This window comes from Sinohyriopsis cumingii, chromosome 2, assembly GCF_028554795.1.
Source record: "Sinohyriopsis cumingii isolate HCF-2022 chromosome 2, ASM2855479v2, whole genome shotgun sequence".
Taxonomy (NCBI): domain Eukaryota; kingdom Metazoa; phylum Mollusca; class Bivalvia; order Unionida; family Unionidae; genus Sinohyriopsis; species Sinohyriopsis cumingii.
The window spans coordinates 148,374,954-148,397,268 of record NC_142962.1 but is presented as its reverse complement, the minus strand read 5'-3'; the positions used below and the strand labels follow the sequence as shown (position 1 = coordinate 148,397,268).

The following is a 22,315-nucleotide window of genomic DNA, read 5'->3' as shown; positions in this document are numbered from 1 at the left end:
CCCTGCTATGCTTGATCACCTTTGTAAACAAATAGCCAAATTTAAACCAGTTTCATTATTTAATATTTACTCTGCTGGCTAAAATAGCAACCAACAAATCTATGAAAGTGAACACCTTACCAAAGATGCCTTTGCCTGGTACTATGTGGGCTACAATGGCAACCAATAAATCAGTGACAATGCTCACCTTACCAAAACTGCCCTTGCCAAGGACTGTAAGGAAATTGAAATCAGAGGCCCTGACTATATCCTGCTTACTCATACTGACGGACATGTCGACTGGAGCTGGCCTCTGGTCATTGATGATGGACTTCTGGAACACGAAAATAAAACAGGATTTGAAACTATACAGATTCAAAGAAAAGAGTAACTAGTAAATTATAAGTAAGAAATATTAAACTTGTACATTTAAACATTGATTTTATTTTCATTGCCTAAAAAGTAAAATTTAATTTTAAATTTTAAGCATGGTAAATATGATCAGTGACTATTTTCATAATGTAATCCTTATTCTGCTTGCTTCTCATATTTGCATCAACTACCCATTACATCACAGTTTAAAAATACAACTTGCAAGGATAATGGATGTCCCCAATGCAAATACACACTACCACCACCATGACAACTGATCTCATTTTGTGGCACTGCTACTTGACATAAGGAAAGGAAACTTCTAACAAAGTCAATACAATTTTTAAAGTCTGTATTCTGAAACAGTTCAGTCAATTCAAGTAGCATACAAAAAACTTTTTGCTCTGTGCAAAGTTTGAGTAAATTTTATTTTACATTTAGCCAAAAATGAAAAGCAAAATTGTTTATTGTTAAACACTGTGGAACAAATTTTTTTTAACTTCATGCTCACATTAAATTTGTCTAAAGTTAAAACAACTAATGCTGTACTTAAAGTGAAATAATTTTGGGCTAAGGTATGATATGTACTCAATGGACAGAGTTCTCTTTTCTGATTACATCAGTAAAATTGAAACAAAACTGACCCACAAAATCAGACTTTCCAATTTTTCTGACATAGCAGTCTTGCCATCTTCTTGCAGTGCTGCATTTGTGTGTGTAACAGGCACCTCTTGTTAATGTTGTGTTAGTGCCAACAGGTCTGATGAACCTGACCAGATCGTCGTGTGTGTTTGAGAGAGAAAGACAGCATGGCTGTACACCTATACTGCACATGCAAGTAAGTGAGCTCACTGCAATTTCAATGCAAATTAGTCGATACATAGCTATATAAGAAACATGATGGAAAGAATATATGACTGCAATCTCTTTCAATGTTAAAGACCATGACTTGTGTGAATAACATACGAGAAGATAACCATGTCAAATTACACATTCTATCCTTGATCAATCTGTTAAAAGGGTTGGTGAAATGCAATTCAGCATCTTACATCACCTTCCAAACTCCCACTAACTAATGAAAGAAATAAAATAAGCATATCATTAGTAATATCTGTATATTTTCATGCATAAATTAACTTATCTAGCTCAAAAATGGAGCTAGTGTACATTTTATTGAAAAAAAACTGGATGGCTTTAATGTACTTTATACATGTTAATAAGAATCAATTTCCATTAAAAAGCAGAAGTCTTGCACATACATATTTCTTTTAATTAATATCCATCTTAATAGAGTGTGCAGCATGAATAAGATTTACAGTAAATTAAGTACCCAACCAGTGTTTAATAAATATCAGTGCAAGCATTAATAGGGATTGGCTGGCTTGCAGGAGATTTCAATGGCCTCTATCTTTGGTCAAGAAATATTATCTTAACTAAACTTTGTGTGCATAAACCATTATTTTCATATTTGATTTCCGATGATCATGAGCTCTGACCTTTTCCTGAATCTATAGGTTTCTTTGTTATCCTAAGTGCAAGTCATCCTCAAAGTTTGGTACTCTAGAGCAAACATTATTGTGAGAGAAAAAAACTTGTTTTCTTTCTACCACAATGGCTTTGACCTTGCACCCTTTGACCCTAGTTGCAATAGGCCTCTTCCACACTAAAAGTGCAAGCCCTGTACAAACTTTGTAAAAATACTCAGAAAGATATTACATGTAAATCTGATTGTTCTTTAGAGTCAAAGCGACCATGACCTTTAATATTTTGACCCCAAAATCAATTATCTTCTTTGTTACCAAACATGTAAGCCATTCATAAACTCGGGTGAAGGTGTATGGCCAATATCTAAAATTTTTCTGCTGAAACAATATTCATGGGTCATACATATAGAGCACTTTCGCTCACTGATCTAGCTGAGGCCATTTGTTGTGGTGTTGGTTTAATACCATTTTTCAGCACAGGAAATGATATACATGGCAGCCATTGTATTTGGTTTAGGAAGAACATAGGAAAACCCTGTAAAGAACCACCAACCCTTGATACTACTGGCAAGCTCATTGGCTGAGGTCAAGACTCAAACCCACATAGAGGTGAAATGTCAGTAATATGCAAAGGCAAGTGCCTCTGACCACTTGACCAACTGGGGCTCTGATCTACCTGAGGTTACCATAGGTCTACTAGTTTCTAGTTATACTGATGGTTGGAACTGTACAGCTAATGATCAATTGCAGTTTTCAGATCCCAGTGATATGTAGTAGTTCTATGGTACTTCTTCACAGTTTGTACTACTGATTACTCCTAACAAAATGCGCAGACCCAGATCCGCCTGCACATTATACAATTATGCATTTTGCATTTGGGCTTGTCTTATAAGCAAGTATATACGGTAAATAATAAATAATAATGTATTCTAAATTGAAGTTTCTACTATTTTTTTTAGTGATTTTTGGTGCAACACTTAAGAAAACACTTTTTTTCATGTACAAGAAAAATACAAGTATATTAAATTCAAGGAACCCTGCCACGATCATCTTATATTTGAAAACAGGATCTCTTCCAAAAAATGATAAACTTTTCCCAAGTTACTTTTTGTATTTTTAAGAAAGAATTTTTTTCATGTGTGAGTAAAATACATAATCTCTGGAATATAGCCATGATTAAAAACAGGTACATCTCAACCATTATTACTAGACCTGATGGTATGATATTAGCAGTAGATGAGTTAATTTAGTTTGTCTCTGAGTTCCTGAATGGAGTCAATATGGCACAACCTGGTGATAATTATTCATTTTTCATTATCTAATAAGCTACAACTTTGAAAATTGATACAATACTGTATATACTTGCTTATAAGAGGAGCCCAACTGCAAACTACATAGACCCAGATCTAATGCTGCATAACAGAGTAAACTAAATTTCACTTTTCTACTGTATATGGAATCTGATCACAATTATTAGTTCTGGTTCAGTACCCAGTTCTGGTTCAGTAACCACAAATGTAGTCCCAGTATATTTTTAGAGCATTTTTTCTTGTCTCATTTGGTGGTGATACAAGAGTTAGATTTAGGCATTCTTGGTATGGATTTAAAGATAACTGTTAATTCTTTAGAATATAAGCATATGCATGTGTTTTGGCAACAGTGCACTAGAAGTAAAACAGACCTTGATGATGATAAGGAAGTGAAATCTGTGTTCCATAATGCCTAACTTTGTTTACAGTCCAGCATCGCAAAGAAATGCTTGTGACCCTATGACAAAAACTTCTCTGAGTTCATCTTTGAAGGTACTTTAGAATGAGATATGACTTACTAACATTTGGGCACAAAAAGGAAAGTTTAGTACTGAGAAACAAACATTGAGAATTTATTGTAAAAATAACTATTCTGATTGCTTATAAGTTGAGTCAACTGCAAACAACCATGATTCTGATTTGTCATAGTATAAAGCATGTACAGATCAGACTCTATGTTGTTTGTTCTACTGATTATGATTACTTCTCACAAACTGCACAGAACCAGATCTGCCGATGCATTACATCACAACAGATCTAAGTCTGAGCAGTTTGCACCTGGACTTGACTTATAACCAAGAACGAAGATACATGTACCGTACCTAAGTAATGTTTGTTTGTTCATACTTAAGTGTTTGTTTAAAAACATGTTTCATCCAAAAATGATTACAAAATTGTATTAAAAAAATTTAAAAACTGCTCATATGGTCTTCAAATCATATCAGGTCATATATATTTTAATACAATGTGCCTACCAATTTTCATTTTCTCTATCTTATGTGATTTTAGCTTGATCATGCTTACCAGATATTTATCACAAATATGAAAGTCCAAAACTTTCCAACTTGAGTAAAACAAGAGGCTTAAGATTACCTGAAATTGCTCAAATGGATTGCATAATTTAACAGTTCACATTTTCCCAAAACAGGCTTATGTAGTACTGTATGACCACAACCTACATAAACTATTTCCCTCATTTGATGTGTTCATTTTACCTATGTTACCATACCCTGATATAAATTCCTAATGATAAAGGCATAATTAATATACACAAAATTAACATACATAAATTCTCTGCTCAAAATCGAAGTCATCCAAGGTCTTGATGATATAAATCCATTTGGCAACTTTTACAGAAATCTTGAGAGGTAACCAGCTCAACCAATCGGGTGGATGGTACCCACTTGTTACAAAACATGTCAATGGCAATGACAATATAAGCTAATTATGAAGGTAGAGTAAAAAATACAGTCACTTGTGTGGAAACAAACTTGGCCAATCAAATACAAGATAACCTATTAATATGTCAAGATCTTGCTCATAATATAACATCATATATCTTGATGATATAAGTGTACTTACTAAGCTTGATACAACTAGGATGTGTTGACAAGCTCAGCCCATCAGATGTGAAATCACCTCAATAATATGCATATATCTTGCTCATAGCTGCAAGTTTGATCAAAACTGGATCAGAAATAGTCTTTAGAGTGGTAAAAAGCTTAGCCTATCATGTGCTAGATCATCTCACTAATATTCATGGATCACAAGCATTACTGAATTATATGAGATCTTGATAATTTATTCTATAGTTAAGGTCTGATCAAATCAGATCAAATATGGCTTCCAGAGTGGTAACAAGCTCAGCCAATCAGATGCAAGATCAGCTCAAAAATGTGTTGTTCTTGCTCTTTATGAAACTCCTCCAAAGTCATTAAGACATTAGCCCATATTCCAAGTTTTATAAAAACAAAATTAAGGATCCAGAGTGTTAACAAACTAAGTCCATCAGATGCAACAACACCTCATTAAAATGCATGCATCTCATTCATCATCAAATCTGTCCTTGATCATGATGATATACAAGCTTACATTCCATGTTTGATCAAAAATGAATCACCACTATGACTTCCAGCATGATAACAAGTTCAGCCAAATAGATACAAGATCACATCATTATTATGCATGGCTCTTGCTCATTATCATACCCACCCAAGATTCTGATGACATAAACCCACACATCAAGTATGATCTCAACTTAATCAGAAAAATGGCTTCCAGAGTGATAACAAACTCGGTCACTCACACACAAGACTAACTCATTAATAAGCATCTTGCTTTTTATCAACCCCATTCAAAACCTTGACAATATAAGCCCATCTTTCAAGTTTGATCAAAATCAAATCAGAAACATGACTTCTAGGGTGCTAACAGGTTCAGCCAATCATATGTGCAATCACCTCATTAGTATTCACAGATGTTGATCATTATCAAACTGTTCCAGGATTTTGATTATATAAGCTGGTATTCCAACTGGATCAGAAATATTGCTTCAACAGTGGTAACAAACTTGGGTGGATCTAGCTCAATACTGAACTAATTTTAAGTGTTCATGATATTAGCAAACATTTTCAACTTTTGATCAATTTCAGATCAAATATATGGCCTCCAGAGTGGTAACAAGGTTAGACAATCAAATGCAAGATCACTTCATTACTATACATGGCTCTCACTCATTACAAAACTTGCTGGAGATTTTGATGATATATATCTATATTCCAACTTTAAAAACCAAATGTCAAAATGATTTTCCATTGATTCAGGAATAACTAGATCATGAGATGAATGTTTGCATAAAGTTTCATGGCAATCCTTCAAACAGTTTAAAAGGGCTAGCAATAACAAACTTGGGCTTATGGATGTCAGATGAAAAGACATCACATAAACTTTTCTGGTTTGTGACTGGGAGACCTAAATATTAAATTATTATTTCTTACTGGTCCAGTTTCATTTGTACACAACCTGATATTTAGCGGTGCATTTCTTTCTAGGTTCTTCAACAATGAGGCTATGGTTTACAAACCTGAAATGGAGTTTCTCTGAAATAAAATAGAAGCCCCCAAAAAGTGAAAAGTCATACTGCACTCTTCTGTAAAAAAAAAAAAAAAAAAAAAAAAAAAAAGAGTATAAATGCAAATTTTGGGACTGTTCCCCACTAACCTGCATCTTTGATTTAAGCATCAGCATATCTTGGACAAGGTCATCTGAGACAGGAATTCCATAGAACTCCCCCTCCTCCTGGTTGAGGAGTTTGAACCAGCCTTCTGCTGGTTCCTTCATGATCTCGGAAATCCCAAAGGACAGTGAGCCCATAAAGTCATTTCTGGAGGTCCTATCCCAGTCCCAAACCTCTATAGAAAGCCGTTTTGATTGGTCCTCTGGGGTCAGTGTGCTGGAAATGAGTGTAAAGTCATAGAAATGCATCAGGATACTGTAAACAATATATATTGAAAGAGAAAAAAACAAGAGGCACACATGGGCCTGACAAATCTTCACTTGGCTTTTGCCCTAAAGACAAATGCACGAAAAGTTGGCCAAGACATCTGGGTCTGAGGGTGCATTCTTTTGAAATTTCTTCCATTACTGTTGACAGCATATGGTATGAAAAGAATTGTTTCAAGGATTCTCTAGTTTTTATATCTTGTCCAAAGTCAAATCAGTAAGTAGTCATTCAAGACCTTTTGCTAGTTATGTCCAGCAAATACAGCAATTGCAGGATCTCTGAACTGAATGTTCTCATGGATTTTATCAAAAATATAAGATTTTACTTCATGTATGCCTGTGATGATCATGTGAAACAGCCATGAACTGGAGATATCCTTACATACCATATTTAAGATTATGCATGGGTACATCCTATTAGAGTAAGTATGGGTACATCCAGATGCTGGAGTATACATTGGTATATTCAGTTGTTGGAGTATGGGTACATGCAGCTGTTATTGCATCTCACTGCCATATTTGCTGGCCTAAAACTCAATACGGAGTTTAAGAGGCTTAAAACAATGCGGAGTATAAGAGGCCTAAAACTCAATGTGGAGTATAAGAGGCCTAAAGCTCAATGCAGAGTATAAGAGGCCTAAAACTCAATGCAGAGTATAATAGGCCTAAAACTCAATGAAGAATATATGACAAGGCCTAAAACTCAATGTGGAGTATAAGACAAGGCCTAAAACTCAATGCGGAGTATAAAACAAGGCCTAAAACTTAATGCAGAGTATAAGAGGCCTAAAACTCAATGCAGAGTATAAGAGGCCTAGAAACTCAAAGTGGAGTATAAGAGGATTAAAACTCAATGCATAATATGAGGCCTAAAACTCATTGCACAGTGTAAGAGGCCTAAAACTCAATGTGGAGTATTAGAGGCCTAAAACTCAATGCAGAATATGAGGCCTAAAACTCTATGAAGAGTATAAGACAAGGCCTAAAACTCAATGCGGAGTATAAGACAAGGCCTAAAACTCAATGCAGAGTATAAGACAAGGCCTAAAACTCAATGCGGAGTATAAGACAAGGCCTAAAACTCAATGCAGAGTATAAAACAAGGCCTATAACTCAATGCAGAGTATAAGAGGCCTAAAACTCAATGCAGAGTATAAGAGGCATAAAACTCAATGTGGAGTACAAGACAAGGCCTAAAACTCAATGGAGAGTGTAAGAGGCCTAAAACTCAATGTGAAGTATTAGAGGCCTAAAACTCAATGCAGAGTATAAGAAACCTAAAACCCAATGCAGAGTATAATGTGGAGTATAATAGGCCTAAAACTCAATGCAGACTATAAGAGGCCCAAAACTCAATGCGGAGCATAAGACAAGGCCTAAAACTACAGTACAGAGTATAAAACAAGGCCTAAAGCTCAATGCAGAGTATAAGAGGCCTAAAACTCAATGCAGAGTATAAGAGGCCTAAAAACTCAATGCAGAGTATAAGAGGCCTAAAAACTCAATGGAGAGTATAAGAGGCCTAAAACTCAATGTGGATTATAAGACAAGGCCTAAAACTCAATGCAGAGTGTAAGAGGCCTAAAACTCAATGTGGAGTATAAGAGGCCTAAAACTCATTGCAGAGTGTAAGAGGCCTAAAACTCAATTTGGAGTATTAGAGGCCTAAAACTCAATGCAGAATATGAGGCCTAAAACTCAATACAGAGTATATGACAAGGCCTAAAACTCAATGCAGAGTATAAGACAAGGCCAAAATCTCTATGCAGAGTATAAGAGGCCTAAAAGTCAATGCAGAGTGTAAGACAAGGCTAGATCAATACCTTGGCTTTGTCTTTTTCAATAGCAACTTCCAGTTTCAAGAATATTAATGGGATCATTGTATGCTGTTCCTGATTACAAGCAATTGGGAAAATGCATCACCAATGCTAACATATCACAGACAGAAATGCATAGATATTCCATTACAATTTTCTTCTTGCACCTCACGATCAAAATAAAATATGCCCCGATATCAGCAGACCTGCCATCTTAAGTGGAATGAAAATCAGCATGCCAAAGGAAAATAAAAATTATATGGATGGTAAAAAAACAGGATCATTATTTGTGAACATATTACTTTACAAAGGAAATGATGTCTCCACTGTCTGTGCTATTTACTTTACATGAAAAACCTATGCAACAATTATACCATGAAAATCTATCATTTTTCAATTTTTATCCTTTATGCTCATATTTAGAATTAAAATAACACACTAAATATCAACATAAAAGATGAAAATGGAAAAATGACAGGTTTTCATAGTATGACTCATGGAATTTCTCCATCAATTTTGCTCTCTCTGAATGAGGTGCAGCCCCAATGGGTGAATTCATTTCATTACTGCTAGCCTCACTAATTTAATCTTGTTGGCGGAATCTTGCCCTCAAACAGGTGTTAGCTAGAATGTCCTGGCCAAAGCTGTAGCATATTTAATTAGTGTGTAAATAATACTATCAAGCCATGTGGTTCTTACAAAAATGGATATCGTAATTAAAACTAGAAGGAATTATTTATTCAGAGGTATTTAATCTCTATCTCATATCAGGGCAAATTGGACTTTGATCACAAGGTGCAAGAAGAAAAATGTGATGGAATACCTATGTCTTTGTCATGGTTATTTGTTTTATAACTTGTCTATTCTAATATACAACATCAATTTGGCTTTTCATCTTAGACATATTTGATAACTCAAATGAATGGTGAATAATATACCTAGAGGTAGTAACATCTTTATAAAACAATGCACCGATTATTTGAAATTATCAACAGGCAAACCACCAATTTTCCACCACACTTGGTTCCAAAGCCTTGCCGGATAAAAAGTTTTGCCATACCAACTGAGGTCACACATTGCTAATATAATGCAGTTTCATCTGCATTATACACCTGCTCAGGACTGAGGTACTCATCAACTACAAGCTTTTAAAATGTATCCACATATTTGGCAGCTCCTTCGTGGTCTGCAGACCATTTTACTCCACACACTTTATGCATGGAAATTCCATCCTTCACCATAGTCACACTCATATTCTACTTTAAGTTCTTTGTGAAACAACTGAGCCTGGTCCATTACGATCCTGCCCGACAAGTTCACTCTGTCACTGACATTGTCAAAACCATTCCATCATTACTCGGTCATGCTCAGTACTCTTACCCTCTTTCATAGTTTTTCTAATGTTCATTTGCTTCTTGGAATCACTGTCTGAATAGAATTTCAATATTTTGTCCCTCTGCTTCTTCATATCGTAAACAGTTGATGAACTGTATTGCTTCTTTATATCGTAAACAGTTGATGAACCGTATTGGTTCATCAACTGTTTACAGATAAAAAAGCAGAGGGATAAAATATTGAAATTCTATTCAGACAGTGATTCCAAGAAGTGAATGAACACTAGAAAAACCGTGGTGTTTCCATGAAAAGCTGTGTGACACATATGGTATTCATATGTGTCACACAGCTTTCCATGGAACACCACGGTCCAGTTTTTTCAACATTTCTCCTTTATCTTGTATCAATATTGCCTGGTGTTTATGCTTGACACCACCACTGACACTTTCATCATTCTTAGAAACCATAGCTAGGGTAAAATGTAAGTAAAATAAGCTAAGAATCGCACAAAATACAAGTGTCACCACCAACAACGGCAGTGTAAACAATCCAAGTGAGTGCATGTCCAGTAAACTAATTTGGTGGTGTCAGGAATTTCAAGTGCCCTCTCGTAGTTTTGTCCAGACTAAAAGAGGTTCTGGACCATCTGTTGTTAGAAAATTGGTGTTTTACATGTATCTATACTGATGATGAACACTATATTTAACTTCTTTAAACCATGGCACAAATTATATTTACTTGTATTTTGTAATATTGGCTGAATAAAGTATTATTATTATTAATTTTATTATTATTATTATTATTATTATTATTATCATTATTATTATTTTAATATACAGATATAGTCAGATTTAAACATATATTATTAGTACATGCTGCTTCAGTGCAATTACACCTGACAAATGTGAATTTACTGACGTTCATGTAAATATTTTAAAAACCTTCTCAATGTTGAGTTCTGTATTTTTTGTACATGATCTTTTCACCAAAATGATAATTGTTGTTTTACACTTTATTTTTGTGCTCTGGAAAATATATACATTTTTTTTACATACAAATAATTACATGACATCTGATACAGCTATCTGAATGACATAATCCATATACAAGTCTATTCAGAATATAATATGAAGCAGAGACTTCCTGGTCAAAAAGTAAACTTTCCGGCAGCAAATATGGTATATAATAACAGACCCTGAAAGGGCTTCCACTCTGATATCTGAAAAATAATTTCAGGAATCCAAAATAGAACTATTCTTTTTACCTGCAGTGCTGAAACCACCTACTGGCCAAATAAACTGAAAGATGAGTGCCATTTTCATTTAGGACCAAATATACATCACAAGAACTAATTTGATGTAAACACTAAGGCACTATGGTCACTGGTTCAGGAGGAATTACAATACCAGAAATATGCAAGACTGTCACCATGGTAGCCATACTCGATGTCTAATTGGCATATTTTTCATATAAGACCAACTAAACACCAGTCTTCTGGTGAAAACCCCATGTTGATATGACTTTCCGTTTGGGAGAAGCAATGATAAGATTTACAAGATAATGGCTTCTGTGGTGGCCATATTTCACATTTTCGTTTAACTGACAAGACATCATAATTAGTCGTCTGCTGAAAACCCCCATGTCAATATGACCATCAACTCAGAGGGTGAAATAATAAAAAGATAGTGTAAGTCAGATTGGCATCTTTTTCATTTAGCACCAACTGGACAACATGAGAAATCTCTGTGAAAAACCCACAGGGATTGTATACTTCAACTGAACTGAAATTCTACGACTTTTCCAACAACTTTCCAGGGTCTCCAAAAATATTTTCAGGACCTCAAAATATGCCAAAATAAAAGGATAATGCACAGCAGGTTGTTCAATTCCAGCTGCAGGAAACCATCTGATTAACTATGTAGACACTAAAAGTGAGAATTATATATCGAATGATGAAGGAAGCAAACCCAAAATGCTGAACACTGGAAATCTGCAATGCATCAAAACAAGATCACTGATGAATTGATCATGCTTATATACCAGAAACTGAATGACAAAAAATTTTCAAATTAATTTAGATAAGGTACAAATAATTTTCAAGGACTTTCAAAGGACTTTAAAACTGAATTTTTTTGGTGAATATCAAGAATGTTAAGACTCTGGCTCTATAAGCCACAATCCAGTACTGTCAAGGTTTCCATGGAAACACATGCAACCTGACCCCATGTCAACATGAACATAGTCAGTAGTAGTAGTAGTAATAGTAGTAGTAGTGATAACCAGATTTTGAAATTGGGCACCATGGCAGACATACTGGAATGGGGAATATCACAATTTTATTCCGAACAAACCGGACATCATAAAACGTCTTTCCGTGAAAATCCCAGGTCTATATAATCATCCATTCACAAAGAGTAACAATAACAAGATTTTTAACCTGGTCGCCTTGATGACTATACTCGATATCTGTTCAGCACTAATTTCATTCAAGACCAACTAGACATCACAAGAAGTCTCTTAGTGCAGAACTCCATGTCATATTGACAATTCATTCAGAAGGAGTAGCAATATCGTGATTTTCAAAATGGATACCATTTTGATCCAACTAGACCTTGGGTTGAATTTGACAGTAAAGTTTCGTACCAAACCTCCCAGTACTTCTCTGGAGTAGTGATAACTAACTTGTGCTAATGGATGCTTCTACAAAACATATATAAGAGTAAGTTTAAATGAGAGGCCCAAGTGGGGCTCATATTACTGACTTGGGTTACAAAATTAATAGTTGACCATTTCACTCAGCTGGCTTATGTAGTAGTATAAGAACATATTTTATGTCAACTACATCCCAAATTTAACAATTTATTGTGTTGACAGGAGTTATTGTTGATACTAGGACAATCATCTTCACCCTTAGGAGGTATACCTGTATGAATTTAGAATCCAAGAAATAATAAAAAATTTAATTACGTTTGGGGCATATAGATAACAGAGGAATTAAATTAATTAAAAACAGATTTTAAATTTCTGGTTTCATTTTATTCAAGTCATTGTAAACAATTACTATTTCCTGCCTGAGAGCTTAGTGAGGACTCTCACAATTGGTGTTTTCTGTGTGTTTTGTTAGATTTGTCTGGTACAACCTTGATTTTGTAGGATTAGTCTGGTACAACTCTGGTATTGTTAGACTGGTCTGGTACAACTCTGGTGTTGTTAGACTCATCTGGTACAAATTCATTCATATATTATTCCACAGAAAGTAAATGCCTCTGGTTACCTTTTTTGTTTTGCTTCCATTGTGACAGTTTCTGGCCTAATCAGGTTGTGATAATCATACATATTTTTTAAAAATGTGTACATATTTTTTTATTTGGTATTGGCATAACAATGTACATTATCCAAATATACATTGCATAGGTTTTATACAAATAATACTGTGAATTTGTGTGCCAACAAATTTTGTGGATGTTGTAGCTGTTACAAACTATAAAATTAAAGAACCAATGAGAAATGATCCTTCTGTGGAAACAACAGGACCCAATACAGATCCACAAATTTAAGTACCCTGGAAAATGTCATTTTTTGAAAAACCATGACAACTGAAATTCATGTAAATAAATTATCTCCCATTCCTCTCAAATTTTTCACTGAAATTGTACAGGTTATATATTTCCTTTCTTGTTTATTTTCCGGAAACCACTTACAAAGAGAAAGTTTCCTGCCAGGTAGGGTTGAGAGAAACCTTGACTGTTTTTGTCTTCTGCTTCTGCTTATGGGACTCACATGGGATCAACTTGACCTTGACGTAAGGGTCAGCCAGGCCATTGGGATCCATAGGAATCAAGTTCTTGGCTTCAATAACTGAAAAATATAATTCAAAGAATTCAGGTATCTTGTTCAGCTGCTTGTACAGGAAGTATCTGTGTCAAAGTTATGGTCCAGAACTCTATCCTGCTCCCGCCTTCCCACTGGATGCTGCTGCAACCCCTAAATAAGACTTAGTTTAAACAAGATGCCCAAGGAGGTCTTCTATCGCTCGCCTAGCTTACATAACTTGATTCTACTTTGGGTCCAGTAATTCATGGATGCATAAAGGAACAATTACCCTGGGGTGAAAGGCCCCACATACCATACAGATTCATTAGGATATGTTGACTACCCATTTTATGGCTACAAAGAATTTCTCTGACCCACCAAGAAGTCGGACTGTATCTTGCAAGTCAGATCCATCTAAAAGGGTGACATGTTATCAGTGAGTCAGAGCTGCACTTTGGAAAAATAAACAAGCCAAACAGGGATAAATAAACAACAAAATAATGACAAAACCAGTATAAAATAGAGTTACTGGGTGGAGTATGCACAAATAAATTGACAACATACAATTGTCCATCTTTGTGTAATAAAACTCAATTAAAATTCATCATGCTTGACATTATATGACCATTTACATGATAAACCCATATTATCTGATTCACAAAATATCATAAGGCCCTAGCACTTTTCCCCACATGGAAAAAAGATAATTCCTGGAATTAATTTGTGCATCTAACTGAACCGATTTTGCCTGGTACTTTGAAGTGCTTAGTGCATTATATATACAAATCATTATAATATAAATAATGTAAAAAACAAACCTACCAACCATAATTTTATAAACAGTGCTGTATGAAACATGTATTATTTTTTAGGGGGTAATACAAAACATATTACGATATAAACAATGAATGTTAAGACCACATTATTGTGATTCACAGCATCTAATAAATGTCATTATTTTATGCCATCTAGTATGAAGTCCAAAAATTCATACTCATTATCTGGTCAAGTTCTGAAATTCTCCACCAGCTAGTCATTTTAAATCATTATCTAGTCATTGTAAATGTCATCCAACTAATTTTTCCTCAGCTTCACTGTCATATGAGATTGCTTATGTAGAGTCTAGCATGGGCTCTGTAAATAATACTTTGATCACATAGTCTGTGAAATCTTTAATGATGGCAACTGATCATATGTCATTTGTATGGCAAGATCACAGGGTGTTCAAATAACTACCCTCTTTTACTTGGCAATGAGCAAGTATCAGGCTAGTGGCTTGATCAATAGGATGGCATGTGAGAAACCAAAGTGGGTACTGCATTTACAAGCTAAGGGATTAAGGTCAAACATGCATACGAAGTTGAAGAACTAAACTTGGTAATGAACAAGTATTAAATTTGCTGCTTGATCAAAAAGATTGTCAACTCAAAAACAAAGTGAGTGCTGCCTTTACAAGCCAAGGGGTTATTGGGTCATGTGTACTGGTAGAAAACTTCGGAAATATTGCTTGGGAATCATATCTAACTTGTGGAACAGGAAAATATAAATTAATTAAAACTTGTATTGCATCAAACACAGCATTAATACAGCAAAACATAAATATTAATGCAATACAGGTTGTCTGGACTTGCATCATATACAACACTGACAGTCACTTTAATCTGTGGTGGGAAGAATTTAATTTACTGATAATATTTTCAAATCATTAAAATCCAAATAAATGTAGACATAAGTATTGTGTACTGATAACCATCATAAAATGGATAAACGGAGTGCATACCATTTCTGAATAGTGGCTTGAAAACAAACAAAAAATAGTTAAATTAACAGTACTTTTATGTACTGCAAAAATCTTCATTTTCTGACATTGCTCTGATTTATAATAAAAAAATTCTGCATCTGATTACATAAAAAAGTTCTGCATCTCACATTTATAAGATAATCTCTACTGTGTTAGTAACATTTTCAGTAGATAATAAAAGTTGAATAATAAACGAGCAAAAACAATAATAGAGAGGGGGTACCAATTGATTCTCTTCCCTAGTCTGAACCTGGTTGGCACTCTCCTTCCTGCATAGGATGTGATGCTAGAGTGGGGAGATTGTGTAACTCAGTCTGATCTCTATCCCTGTACACTGAGTGATGACTGCTGAATAGTATGTGACTGGTGATTGGCTACCAGTGATTGGTATGATCAGACCAGTCACATAGACAAACTTAATGGTGACTGGCACAGCATGACCAGTGCCCAGTTAGGCAACACTGATATGTTAGAGCCTACATCATCTGATTCATTACTCAGAAGGGTTCAGTGTGGTTCCTCCCTCATGGAAAGGTGCAACATGCTACCCAGGAAGTAATGAATGCAGTACTCTTCCCTGTAGGAGGCAGCTCTTCATTCTGGAAGAGCACTCCCAGGTCTATGGAGCTCATGGGATCAGTCTCTTTGGAGACATGTGAGCCCCCTCCAGAAGGAGGGACTGAACATTTGAGTAGATCACCTCTTGCCCAAAATGGAGAAGTCAAGCCCATCTCAAGTTCAGAGTATCATGGTGTTAATCATGTTGCAGTGGGTCCCTTGAGGCTCTGTGAGATAAAAACCTGAAAAATCAAAGTGAACAATGAAGGATGATTCCTCCACCTTCTATATGAGTGTCCTGAATTGGCTAGATTCCAGATTTCATTAGATCATAGTCTGCAAAATGCACAATGATTCTTTTGTGTGCCTTCTGAATAAGTGAGACAACCTGAACAGTTATAATTAATATGAATATGAGTGTACCTTAACCACAAAGGGGTGGGACACAGTGTAGTAACTCATGAGGACCCTTAAAAAACTAAATTCTAAAAAGGGGTGGGGGTTACCTGCATATAAACAAACATGAACAGATAAATGAACCGCTGAAATATAATATGTATTGAGGGGAGACCATAATGCAGTTAAGCACTCACAATTGTTCTCAGGTCACAATTTAGGAAACACATCTATTAACATGGCATCCTTAAAAAAGACGACTGGGCATGAGAGGTGCATGAGTGAACCATATCTTCTTGATACTTCTCCACTTATTGAGAGGATGTATTCACATCAAACAGACGAGGTTTCTCAACATAAGAAACCAACAGCTATTCAATAGTGACAGGTAAGATACTGCTGCTATTAAATCACTAACTCCTGGAGCTTTTTGTCATTTTTGCTTGAAATACGAGTAGGAAACACATTTTGGAGGCTGCTTCTGAATACATCACAAAAAATGTCCAAGTGATTTCCATTTGGCCTGATGCCCAGTTGTGTTAGAAATGTTGTGCTTTTCATTGGCTATTTTACTCATGCATGTGCAGATGGGTAAAAGTTGAATGTTTTTTAAAAAAATTTTGCTTATTGGACCCATCATTTTCATGTCCTGGCCACTTTTAACTTGAAGTCCCCAGCTGATCCTACATTTTGCAAAGGTTTGCCAGTCTGTGTGCAGTTCAGACCAGTCTGCCTTAGAACTGGGGCCAAAAAGTCTAAAATCTGGACACAAAATCCAACAGAAAGTATATCTTTGGGTATCAAAAAATGTTTTCCCGTCTGTATTTTGTAATGCAAGTAGAAAGTCCAGATTATCTGGTACGTTTGTAGACCTATTTCTGTCTACTTTTCTGCAATACCACCAATTTTGGTATATCTTAATTGACCTTGATGCTTCAGAGCTCGGAAGTAGGGTGCTAACTCCTGACACAAACGTGGTGCCAGGGTATATGAGTTTAAAAAGTGCAGTTTCTAGAGAGGCAAATGAAATCTCTATATCAAATGCAAGATCATCTCATAATTATGCACATCATGCTCAAAATAACATCCATCCAACGTTTTGCCAATATTAACCTAATTACTAGATACATGTATGATCTAACTGGATTAGACATAGTCACTCAAAGGACAACAACTCCGCCAGTCATCCAATATCTTGACATGAATAGTCATTTTACCAAATCCTTTCACATTGTTCTATGCATGCAATGATGCCGTGATCCCACATTATTGTATCAGCTTTTGCGAGACAAGCAAATGTGGGGGCAGTCCAGTTGTTGTTACTGGCTACATGCATCGGTAAACATGTCAAGCAAAACTACTGAATTATATCTTATTCAAGATCACTGTGCAGTGTGCGAGTGGTAGAGTTAATAACACTTGTGGATTTTATCAATTTCCTAAACAGTCGAATCTGTATCAGGTTTGCATCCTTAATGTTTCCTTGAATAACACAAACATTTTGCCTTGGTATAAATGAAGTAAAATATGAACACTAATTACAAAAAATTACCTCATTACTTTTACCCACTGAACCTGAAATAGTTAAATGTTAATGGCCTCAAAAACATTTTCAAACTTTATTTGTATAAAATACATTTTAAAAAATATGAACAAAGAAAATGCAATTTCGTCTTTTAATATTTTCCTTAATCACACAATTTTGTTGGTTTTTATATATATATATATATATATATATATATATATATATATAGAGAGAGAGAGAGAGAGAGAGAGAGAGAATTACAATACTGTAGTCGCCACACAGAATGGAAAGAACTATTCATGGATTCTACAGGAGGATCCTTGACATAAAAGTGTGACCCCACAATAGCATGCTCCATTTTTACACAAATTCGGATATAACACATGTACTTTTCTTATACACAAATTTTTTTTCTTTCTTAAAAGTATGAAAAATAACCTGCAAAAAGTTTATCATCATTCTTGGGGAAGAGATCATCTCTAAATTCTAATCTAAGATGATCATGGTGTGACTCCTGCAATTTCATAAACAGGTATTTTTCTTGTACTTGAAAAAAAGTGTTTCTTCATAAAAGTACAAAAAATAACGTGTAAAACAGTTTATTCAGGGATAACGCTGGGCCTCGCCAACGTCACTAACTGAGATCTATATTCCTTACTGGCGAAAGAATATACCATCTGGCGATTTTTTTCCTCATATTACTGCTGTTTAAACTTGTATATACAACCTTGGATTTGGAGTGAAGAAATTCAGAGGCATCATGAAAGGAAGCTGCAAACTTGATATAAGATGAACTGGAATTTATCTGTTGTTAGAATAACAAATTCTTTAATGCACTTATTCTGACATCTGGCCTGAGTACTGTATGCTGTGAGATCTTGGCACTTTAAAAAAAATATTTCTGATAGCAGTGATCAACCAGATGAGGCACTATCTCATCTATCAGACGAAATAGTATCGGATTATCGGCCGCTCACTAGTTATTAATATATTTATTTTGACTGACGTCTCTATGTGGATGGTAAGCAAAATTCCTCTTCTTTTGACTCACAGAATTAAATCCTTCAGAACACCCATATTTTCTGAAGTATTTCATGTCAAAGCGGAACAGAACACCCGTGTATTCATCGTCCACTGGCCTTTATTTGAAAATATTTCCATGCGTGGAAGGGAGCATCAGTCTGCCACCAGAAATGTCATGGAAAAAAAAAAAAAAGAGATCTACTTGTTATATCTATGCTACCGGGACTAGCTACAATTGACAAACTTTTGAAGGCAGGAAAAGTAACCACTACAATCGACCAAATGATGGCTAATTCCTTTTGTTTTTAAAACATACCCAGAAAATAGTTTTTCTGAAACTTCAAAGAAAACTGATCACCTCTGAAGCACCAATTGTTCTGTATAAACAAACTAAGCAAATAAAATTAAAAACTTCAGTCTCAATCAATGTTCTACAATTATTTGATGTTGGTGCCAAAATAAAATACATTTGTTTTGTACTTTAAAACTGTCCTTTAGCAGTAACTTCAATAACACATGCACCCTTATTCAAAGAAAGCCAACTACAATCTTCAATAAAAACAAATAAACTTTCATCACAGGAAGTCAGCACCAAACTTTAATAAAGCAATGGAATCTTACAGATTGTTGCATTTTCCAAAGTGACTGGAACACAATTATTGTGCGTTGAAATTTTCATTTTTGCAGAGAACAAAAATATGTACTTACGGGTTGCTACCAATGGTGGCATAAAATGCAAATTAATCTTCCTATCTTTTGAAGCCATACATATATGGCTGTCAAGTTAAATGAAGATAGGGTATCTTGCAAAGATGTATTTTAAACTTTTAATTTGTTCAAGTTTTCATTTCCTGATCAATATCCACATCCCCTGGGTAGCCTCAGCATGATGATACTGTCTCCAGCTGACCAAAATCTGGCCACTTTAACTATATGAAGCATGTACACAGATACAGCCTTGTGCTACTTGCGCCATTTGTAGTGAATTGTTAAGTGACAATCAGATATAGATCAAAACAAGGACTACCACTTTTTTTATAAATACATGTTATTGGTGTTTTTTAATGGGTTTTGAGTCATATATGAAGTTTATAACAAGTGATCTATACTCAAATTCATGGATTTATTATATACAAGTACAGTACTTAACGGATTATGGATTGTACTACACAAATGTAAGTTGTCAATATACAAGCGTTTTTCAGACAAGTCTGTCTTCATTTAATCAAAAGTACATATATTTGCACCCGCTTTTATTACTCCCCTACCATATTTTAAGTCAATGCATAATTTTCTTCAGCTAACTGACTTGGTTGGTTATAACATGGCTCAGTCTATAACACGCTCGGGCTCTAATGAAAAATTCTCTAACCTGTATGTGTGTGAGTGAGTGAGAGAGAGAGAGAGGGAGAGGGAGAGGGGAGATATGTTTTCAAATATATTTCCTGCATTGTGGTAAATGTAAATAAATGTAAACTAGAAATTAACAAGGTATTTATGCATAAGGGATCTTTGAGTTATATACATCAGATTTGATTTTATGTGCATGTACATGTACATAAAATATGTTATCCCAAAATTGTGCTTTTATTATGGTTGAAAACTTAACTGAAAATTATTTTAAAAGTATGGATTTGTGTGTTTCTCTTATAAATATATTTTAGTACTCTTTTAGTGAGAGGAGATATGCAATCCCCACAAAAATGGTTCAATATGCAGTCCCCACAAAGATGGTTCAATATGCAGTCCCCACAAAGATGGTTCAATATGCAGTCCCCACAAAGATGGTTCAAAATGCAGTCCCCACAAAGATGGTTCAATATGCAGTCCCCACAAAGATGGTTCAATATGCAGTCCCCACAAAGATTGTTCAATATGCAGTCCCCACAAAGATGGTTCACATGTCTGCTCAGAATGAGTTACATATTAATTATATAATAACCTACTCCTTAAAATTTGTACTTGTAAAATAAATCACTTTGTCATTATCTGTCTTTATGATGATGAAGTTGGTTTTCTGCAATAAAATTAATAAATAATGAATCTCCATGTACCCTCGTTATGTAAATCAATTCAATGTGTTTAAGTGTTTCTACCAAGAGCAACTTGCTGTGTTCATCACACTTTGGTTCTTGTCGTGTTCATCACACTTTGGTTCTTGTTGTGTTCATCACACTTGCACTCAGATCTGGTGCCTTGTATCTGTATTTGACCAGTGACCTGTGCATAGTATCTATCACTTTGCCCAATGCCCACTGCTTCAACCTTTTAACTGGTGCCTGGTGTCCAAGGACTGGTCAAAGTACATGCCATCTATGAAATTTGGGAACAGTAGATGGTAGAAAACTAGATTTATTGTGCAGAAACCATTTTTCTTCTTTCATTAAGTGACCCTGACCATTGACCTTTTGACCCTGAAATTGACTGTCCACTTCCTTATTCCATGTGCAAGCCAGCCAAATATTTTGGTAGCTATTGACGGTTGAGAACTAGTTACTCTGCAAAACTACACTTCTTTCAGTCACAGTGACCCTGACTTTCGAGACCTCATAGGGTTCTTTATTACTCCCAGTGCAAACCATTCACTAAGTTTGGTAACTGCAGATTATGGATAACTAGTTACTGTGTGGAAAGGAAACTGGTACAGACAAATGGACAACACCCTAATGTTATATATTCTGCCTTACAGCAGGCATATAAAAATGAAAAGGATACAGGAGTAAAGACAATTTATCCAGGTTCAACTTACTTTCTGCAAATAATTTTCCATCTTTGCAGTAAACCTTTACATGTATCCGTCCTCTCCTTTCAGTGTGGTCTATCCCACATAGCTTTGGCACATTCTTTTGGCACCTTTTGTGTACATTCATATCACATGCTGAAAAATAAATGAAAATATTTTTAAAACAAGACAACGCAACAGAGAAACTGTATCCTTTATATACCCTGATTCAATAATAATGGTTTTCCAGCTTTCCCCTAGAAAAACCTAAGAAATCTGCCTGGTTGACATGGAAACCCCTGCAAATGCAGCACATTATCATTATAAAAAAAAACTGGCTCAAGTTCCAACTGCAAACTTCCAAGTCAAGTAAAGATCATAACTTGATCAAATTTTGACAGAAAAAGGTTATAATCAAACTCAAGTTTAATCTACATGACATTAGGCTGCAAAGAAATATTTGTTTCAAATTTTTAAAATGTTGCCAAGCAGGAACAAAATCAATAATGACAGATAAAACTGACTTAAATCATACACGAATTTTGCGGTCACATTTTCACAAAAATGGTGAGAACTGAATGTAAAATATGTAATGTTGAATTAATCTGCATAGGAATAACTTCAAACGTAAACTATACAATGTTGAATTAGTCTGCATAGGAATAACTTCAAACGTAAA

General features: G+C 35.1%; 1 protein-coding gene across 2 annotated transcripts in view; it reads right to left on the bottom strand.

The window, feature by feature from the left end:
• The window catches only part of LOC149806048 (calcium-dependent protein kinase C-like), a 278,539-nt gene that overhangs the window by 65,267 nt on the left and 190,957 nt on the right, over window positions 1–22,315 (bottom strand). For both annotated transcript variants that reach the window (XM_089950915.1, XM_089950913.1), the window contains exons 5-8: window positions 21,664–21,792; window positions 13,500–13,656; window positions 6,365–6,596; window positions 188–313 (exon numbers count right to left, since the gene is read on the bottom strand). In XM_089950915.1, coding sequence (XP_089807041.1) covers window positions 188–313; window positions 6,365–6,596; window positions 13,500–13,656; window positions 21,664–21,792 — 644 coding nt within the window. The remainder of the gene's footprint in view (window positions 1–187; window positions 314–6,364; window positions 6,597–13,499; window positions 13,657–21,663; window positions 21,793–22,315) is intronic.